Source organism: Scophthalmus maximus, chromosome 20 (assembly GCF_022379125.1).
Source record: "Scophthalmus maximus strain ysfricsl-2021 chromosome 20, ASM2237912v1, whole genome shotgun sequence".
Classification (NCBI taxonomy): Eukaryota; Metazoa; Chordata; class Actinopteri; order Pleuronectiformes; family Scophthalmidae; genus Scophthalmus; species Scophthalmus maximus.
Genome location: NC_061534.1, coordinates 15,766,208 through 15,774,574, shown reverse-complemented (window position 1 = coordinate 15,774,574; position 8,367 = coordinate 15,766,208). Strand labels below are relative to the sequence as shown.

Genomic DNA, 8,367 nt, shown 5'->3' with positions numbered 1-8,367 from the left:
CAGGCGCAGTCAGGAAAAAGGCACAGAGTTTGAGGAATGGACTCGTGGTTCTGCTTCAACTGTGCGAGAGGCTGCAGTCTGCCGACCCGAATTTCTGACATCTTGTCACACGTGTCCTCACTACCTGCCTTTTGCATGCATTTGGTTCCCGCTTTGCCAAATCTGACGCAGTAGATCCTGGTATCCAGGCCCATGTTGGAGCCCATGGTGGCCTCGGCGCTCTCCTCCCCAGGTCGGACATAGCTGTCCCTTATTATACATATATATACTTTTGTGGCCTGCATATGAGGTATTCATTAACAGATGAGCTACAATATGTTCAAAATATCAACAAGTCTTTTGCTCACTTGTGCTTAAAATATTTGAATGATTATTGCTGACTTATGTGGTTGTTGTCTGTCCTGATCACTGATCCCGTCTCCGCTGTTGTCATCTTAGACTAATGGTTGGTTAATTCTGAAAGACAAGTCCAGATGGAAATCTTTTCATAATCCAAATTGTCAACCTTTCGAGAGATCGGCGTTATGATTTCTGTGTCCAATGTACAGTACGTTATAGTAGGGACACTTGGGTGAGGGATGGGCATTTGATTGAAATTTTGAAAGATGCACAATCTTGACATGTCAGCCTTCCATCCTACCCGATATGCTGCAGTTGTAATAAGCCAAAGCCCCTTCCACCATTTCATATTATTGCAATCTGCGGCCTGGTTATCCCCTGCCCATTAAATGTGTGATCCACCACCTCCTCCTTCAAACTAATGTCTGCCAACTTGAGGATGCAGGGACTCAAACATTCCAAACATTTCTCTATCTGAAATTATCGAGCAAAAGCACAAAAGGCTGGACACTCGCTCGACGCCACACCGTTCTGCCAGTTGTGGCATTTACTCACGGCCAACTTGTTTCTAGTTTGTGTTTTTGCTCTTGTGTATTTCAACCGTCGCTAACTCAGTTCTGTCCCGGATTCGTTGGTTTGGAGTCAGCTGCATTTCTGGAGCCTGCCTCAGCAAAGCCGCAGCTACAACGCCAGCCAGTCTATGCCTGCCTCACCGCTGCTCACCTGCCTGCAGCATCAGTGCACGTTACTCGTGAAAGTTATTAAAAGCCTTAAAACTGCTTATTGTGTCAACCGGTAATCCTTAACAGTGGATAGATTACAGAGGAAGTCTAAACAAGAGTTTGTTGTAAATAAAGCAAAGGTGCCTTTCAGTCGCTGTCCAATGATGCTGATCGAAAACGGCTCACATCCTTATATCAATCCATTCATCTGCAGTTACTCAATATAGTACAATGACAGAACACCAAATCAGGTTTATTACCACAGATTTTATTTTTTTACACAAGGAATCTAGTATTGAGCAACATAAACAATGTAGGAAAACTTAACAAAATAAGCTGACAAATCAAGATGCATTAATTGAAAATAGAATTTTTTATTGTTAGTGCGATCACATTTATTGAACCTTCCTCAGGCCTTTGTAATTCCATTGCAAAACTGCAGTCATTTGGTAGGAATCAATCAAGTATTCTCTTCCTTTGCCTGCCCTGATGAAATGCCGCAGTGCCATGTTGAGGTATGCGTTTCATGATCTGTAATGAAATCAAACGTAAAGCCACCAGGTAAAATGCCAATTTCCACAGCCCAAACCTTTGCTCACCTCACATTCCACAAGCTTCCCAGGACAAGAGGTGTTCCCGTGTTCCTGTCCATGTAGCACCGGAGAAAAATAATGAAAAATCACTTGCAATAACAAACAAACGTCAGCACGTTCCCCAGTGCAGGAGACACAGAAATGTTTGATGGAGCGCCAGTCTGTCATTTGTGAGGGATGTGTGCTGTTGGCTCTGTGAACCTGCACGGCTGGTCGAGGTTTACCTTGTGCACATCCTCACTCTTCTTTCTGACCACTAGGTCAGCGCTTTCCCCCTCCAATTTTAAGATGGTGAAAGGCCCCAGCATAGAAGTCTCAATTTTCCCACCCTTTCTCTGCTCCTGCCATATGTTAAGTCTCGTGACTTTGTCTCCGCCTGTCAAGTGTTCATCATGGCCCTTCTCCTCTCTTCCTTTTCACGATGATCTCCTGGGCAGTGTTGTAGTTCACTGGGAGCTTCTGAATTGCCAGGGATTCTGGGCCCAAACAAAAAATGGCCTCAACACCATCATCTGTTACCCATCCCAAAAAGAAATTGCACAGTGACAATTATAATATATTGTATGAAATGTGTACTTTACTACATACCTTATATTCGTCAGGAACCTCTGCAGCCTCACAGACAAACATGAGGAAGTAAAGGGAAAATCTTGTTTTTTTGGAACCCATTGCAAAATGTGGCTGACCCAAGTATTGGGCTTATCACCCAGCAACTTATAGTCAATGTCCTGTAAGGTCATACACAAAACATGGTGAGCTAAAGATTGCACAGTATTAATAAAGAACAAAACAGATATTTACAATACATTTGAATTTTCCCATTCATTTTCTCCCTCAAGCTGTTGGTCTGGGGATGGTGAGGCAAGCAGGGACTTCTTCCTTTGATGCCAAGTCGTTATATTATAGTTGACCCGAGAGAAAAGTTGAAACATGAATATTGACCCCATACGATTTAAGACACAAGACGTCATGAGATGTTCTTGCCTGAAAAGTCCAGACTACATTCTGTGACCTTGACAGCACTTTTGGTCTGTGATTTTCCTAACATGCTACAAATCAGGAGTGTATAAACAGCCATATACATATGTTTTTCTTACCACCAGGTATGATTTATGTAGGTGCGCCGGGTAAAAAAAAAAAAAGAGTCATGGCAGCCATTTTGTTGATTAGTATCACCTGTGTTTACCTGTTATTTCATGTCAACAAGTGAAACATTTCAAAATGATATAATGACACTAATAGTAGCCATTCATTGTAAATTACATTTTAATTCGATATTATATTTTTCTGTGGTTAATACTAATGTACTTTTATTGAACTGAAATACTGAATACAGCCCCCTTACATTCGATAGAGATTTTATAAAAATAATATTTAATCGCTACTTCTACTTCTAAGAAAAGCTACAGTAAACCAAACCGGAACGGCAAAAGCAGTCACAGAATAATACATCAAGGAAACTGGACTGATCTTATGGATATAAAAAGTGCATATAACTATGCCCTGTAGATGGCAGCAGTGTGCCCTTGGGCATCTAGACTGCCGGAAATAAGGAAGGAGAAGAAGAAGAAGCGCGCAACAACAGGCATGGATTTGACGCTTCCTGGGCGGAGACGTGTTCGCAAACCGCCGCTTCCTGACGTTTGTTGCCGCCAACGCTTAAACAACAAGGAGCCTTCTCCTGTGGTGTAGCTGCTGCATCCTCCTCTCTGTCACTCAGTAACAAGACCCAGTTATTATTCACCGAAGATGTCCTTGACTCCGAAGAGACGCTGCCCGGACTCCATGAACGAGTCGACGAACGAGTCGATGAACGAGTCGACGGTGAAAAGGATAAAGCGGATTTCAGTGGAGGGAAACATTGGTGAGTGCACGTTACAGAGGCGAAATCTCACATTTAGCTTTAAACGTCTACCCTCTGAGGTGTGTGTGTGTGTGTGTGTGTGTGTGTGACAGCGGCTGGTTTCAGACAGCGACTGCTTCTTTATCGATCCTTCTCCTGACCGTAACTTTTGCCGCCGATTGCCGAACTCCCTTGGCTTCCATTTGTAAACCACCCGCCTAATAAACCCACGTAATTCATGTTGCTACTTATATGTGGCTGAACTGTGTGCACGTTGTTGTGCGTGTTGTTGTGTTTTTTTAGCTGCGGGCAAATCCTCCTTTGTGCGCCTTTTGGAGCAGGAGAGCGCGGACTGGGAGGTAGTACCGGAGCCGATCGCCAGGTGGTGCAATGTCCAAACAACCAGCGGTGACTTTGAGGTATTGAGTGTCCATCCAATGCAAAATGATGATGCTGCCACCCAATCAGAACCCTCGGAGAAAGTGCTGGGTTGCTTTACATCAGAGAATATAACTCCTGAACTTGTTGCCGGTGTGTTTAGTTTTTATGAAGTTAGCTTCAGTTACAACACAAATCTTTGATGAATCTCATGATCCTCCGGCCCCTCAGCAGACAGTACACAGGTTGAGATGTCTGGGGGTGTCTTCGTCTGTATTTAGAGTGCAGCTGCCATCTGTCCTCATGTGTGCGCTGGGCACCGTTACACCACCACACACACACGCACGCACACACACCCAGGGGGACAGATGGTCCCACTGTGGACAGGTGAACATGCCATCATTGTAGCAAACATCTCCAACCTCTCGCACAGCTGCCAGCCTGCAGCCTCACCCTCACTGCCTCCTTCTCAGTGGCTCAACACGCCTGTCTATACAGCACCAGGGCCACTGTGGGACAGGCGATAAGCAGGTCAAACAGGTGCCTGCTCGATTTATTTCAGCTGATCAATGTTGAATTGCATCATTCAGCCATAGAATAGCCTGTCCCACGATGATGAAGGATACCTAAACACCGAAAAGAATTTCAAAAATAAATGAAAAGATATGTTGCTGTATGTTCTATATTCACAATGAGTGCTTGCTTTTGTGATAGTAATGATTTTGAATCTTGGACCATGTTTTAGCCAATAATTACTAAAAAGAAAAACATATTTTTGTTTTGTTTTTACGTTAAATTCCTCTGTATCATACAGTTACAGTAGTTTTTGCCCTCTGCTGCTTGTTGAGCAGTGTGTGTTGGGGTTTTTACCTAGCTGACTGAATATCCAGATGAATTGTAATTTTTACTCATCTTGACCAAATGTTGATTTAAAAGGGTTTTGGAAAAGCTAGCTTTAACTTTTGGTCTTGTATACCAGAAGAGGGCATGTATGGAGCTTCACAAATGTTTGGCATTATATATTAATACATTGACATGCATTGAATACATTAAAATGTCTGACTAATTATAACTATGACAAAGAACAGATACCTCATTCATTAACAATAGTTTGTGTGTGAGATCTGTAAACTACATGACAGTGGATTGCACGTATAGGAGGTTTTACATAATTTCATCAACTCACATTTTGAATTTTGACACTCTAGGAGCTGACCACATCTCAGAGGAGCGGCGGCAACGTGTTGCAGTTGATGTATGACAAACCAGAGAGGTGGGCGTACACTTTCCAGAGCTACGCCTGTATCAGCAGGGTGCGGGCCCAGATCCGCTCAGCCAACGGGAAGCTGCAGGAAGCCGAGAATCCTGTGCAGTTCTTTGAGCGCTCCATCTACAGTGACAGGTATCTGTGACACAACTAATATCTGAATCTAAGGAAAATTATTTATTAAATTTACTTATTGCTGTGAGCATAGTGAATACAGTGTCTGAAAATTGTTCATTAGTTCTGTAAGTATTAGTGAGAAATCACAGTATGGTAATTGTTCAAGGCATTTATAATGGCTGACATTTTTTGTTTGCATTTCTCCTGATTTTTTTTTGTTTAAATTTTTTGACAAAACTAACCAGATACGGATGTTACCAGACGCTCCAGAAAGATTGTATTAGGCATTATTTTCACCATTTTAATTATATATTTGAAACGGTTTGTATTTATTCTTCAATAACACAATTAATGCGCAATGCAACATCATTTTAGTAAAGTCTGTGTAGATCTACTCTGTGCCATCTGAGAGTTAATTTACAACGTTGTAACACAGGAACTCACTCAATGTTTAAATTGAATACATTTGTTTGATGATCAACATTAATGCAAAGTATATGTAATTTGTACGAAATTCGTCCTAAAATACAGAATATCTGATATGGTCCATTAAAAAAAGAAGAAAAAAAAGATGTTAAAAAAACGTCCTTGTCCACTGTTGGTGACCCAGGTACATCTTTGCTGCAAACCTCTATGAGAGTGAGTGCCTGAACGAGACGGAGTGGTCCGTGTACCAGGACTGGCACGGCTGGCTGCACAGCCAGTTTGGCAAACACATTGAGCTGGATGGTATCATCTACCTGAGAGCTTCACCTGAGGTACAGTACTCCTGTCGTTCTCACCAGCTGCTTTCACTGCATTGGTATCACATCACATTTACTTATAATGCTGTTGTCATGGAAAACGGCTGTGTCCTCTCTTGAGCTCAGGGAGAAATGATAATGAGGGGTTGAATAAAGATGCAAATGATTTTTTCCTTTTTTTTGTGTGTGTAGAAATGTTTAGAGAGACTGCACCTGAGAGGCAGAGAAGAAGAGCAAGACATCCCTCTGGAGTATCTGGAGAAACTCCACTTTAAGCACGAGAGCTGGCTGCAGCACAAGACCATGACGTGAGCAAACACATGCACATGGACCTTTACGTTTGCATGTCTGAAAACTACAGATGTGTTTGTGTTATGAAGGAAGAGATTTTTTTTGCTTCGTTATCGGACTGATCGTGGTTATTAGGAAATCACCTCATTCATGCAATATTCTGATGGCACTTATAGACTGAAACTGTTTTTAATCCATGTGATCACACAAACAGCTAAGACTCATTAACCGCATGTTGCTCCTCCTCTCTGGCCCACAGTATGGAGTTTGACTATCTAAGTGATGTGCCGGTCTTAACCATAGATGTGAATGAAGAATTTAAGGGACATAATATCAAGAGCGCGGACATGATTGAGAAGGTGAGTGACGTCGAAGCTTTTTTTTTTAATTTGAAATAGTCATATGATTCTTTAGGATTTTTCTCCTGTCACATATTCCAACAGGATGTTGAGCAGAACTTTACATAGTCACATAGATTTAACTTCCAACCATAAATATTTTCATTTAATGCCACTTTAGTTGCTAGTTTACACATTAGTTTATCTAAAAAAAAAACCCATAAGATTATACATAACATGTAATGTATTGCTTTACATTAAACTAACCAACTGTAAAGTGGTTAAAATGCTGCAACATTGAAATTATGTGGACATGATAATGCATCTGAAATTATCAATGGTGTATAGAATATAATGAATCCATTAGAACACATTCCCTGTAATGTTTGATTGTTATTGAGCCTTTAAAATATTGTTTTCTTAAAATGCAGTGTAAAAATACAAATACAAACATAACTTTTTTGAAGAACAAAGGGGTATCAGTACTTTTCTCACTCGACAATAGACAAAATATTTTAAGATTTTATTCTGTGACATTTTACCTCAATAAAGAGTGTGTTCACTTTTTATACTGAGGACAAAAGTATACGGTCAATTTTGCTGATATGTGCTTATACCAGTGAAGTTTAGAATTTGTATACTGTGCTGTTTCGGAATAAAAAGACTCAAGTCAAGTAATTATCTTGTATTTCTGGGTCGGATGCACGTGATCTCGCTGATACCAGGAGACACACACATGCACAAGGGTTTCACTTCTGGAAATGAAGCCTGAAAAGCTGCTGATGTAGCAGTTTAATGTTTGTGGTAAACACAGGTGCCTTTTAAGAATTCGCTCCCATTCAAATGTCATTAGCAACACAAGGACCCAGGTGCACACACACACACACACACACACACACACACACACACACACACACACACACACACACACACACACACACACACACACACACACACACACACACACACACACACACACACACACACACACACAGCTTTGCACAAATTAAACAGACTTGTTTTTGAGTCTGTCACCCAGGATGAACTCTGAAACGTAACAAAGGAAGTCAAAAGCTCACTGTTTTCACTGAAGATGCTAACAGCTCTCCCGTTCTTCCTCTTTTTCAGGTGAAAGAGTTCTTGAGCACATTGTAAAGATGGAACATATAAACTGTGCCTCTAGGAAGAAACAGTGGATGGAGAATTACCATTTAAAAAAAACATGAAATGCCCCAACACAGACAATACAATCATGAAAATGATCTGGCCTGTTGCATAGAAAAATATTTTTATGAACATTTTCTTAGGTATATATTTATCAATTTTGGTGTGTGCATATGAGATTGTATGTTTTGTTTTAACTCATGACAATAAACTTGGAATTTTTTTTTTTTTTTTTTTTTTACAAATTCTGAGTGATGTGTAGCTCCTATAAAACTTAGAATTATTGATTTTAGTTCAAACTTCATTAAAGTCATAACCCCCCCCCCCCCCCCCCCCCCCCCCTTTAAACTCTCCAGAAGATGTCGCCTGTCCCCACACCGCCACCTCAGTCAGCTATTCTTGTCTGCTGAGCTTTACCAGGTAGTTCCAATGGGATTTGAAGAACGGTTCCTGAAATAGGTGCTTTAATTTTCACTTTTAATGCCTTTATAATTACTGAGAGGAGATCAGAATGCACACCTGGGCCGAGACCTTTGGTGCACAACAGTGATAAGTAATATTTGAGATTTTGG

The 8,367-nt window shown here is 41.1% G+C and overlaps 1 protein-coding gene across 1 annotated transcript; it reads left to right on the top strand.

Moving 5' to 3' along the window:
• Positions 1-3,229: 3,229 nt before the first annotated feature.
• Positions 3,230-8,032, top strand: dck (deoxycytidine kinase). Its single transcript, XM_035607994.2, has 7 exons — positions 3,230-3,518; positions 3,801-3,916; positions 5,084-5,277; positions 5,870-6,017; positions 6,195-6,310; positions 6,553-6,652; positions 7,760-8,032. The coding sequence occupies exons 1-7, from the start codon at positions 3,404-3,406 to the stop codon at positions 7,784-7,786; spliced, it is 816 nt and encodes a 271-aa protein (XP_035463887.2). The 5' UTR covers positions 3,230-3,403; the 3' UTR covers positions 7,787-8,032.
• Positions 8,033-8,367: the final 335 nt, after the last annotated feature.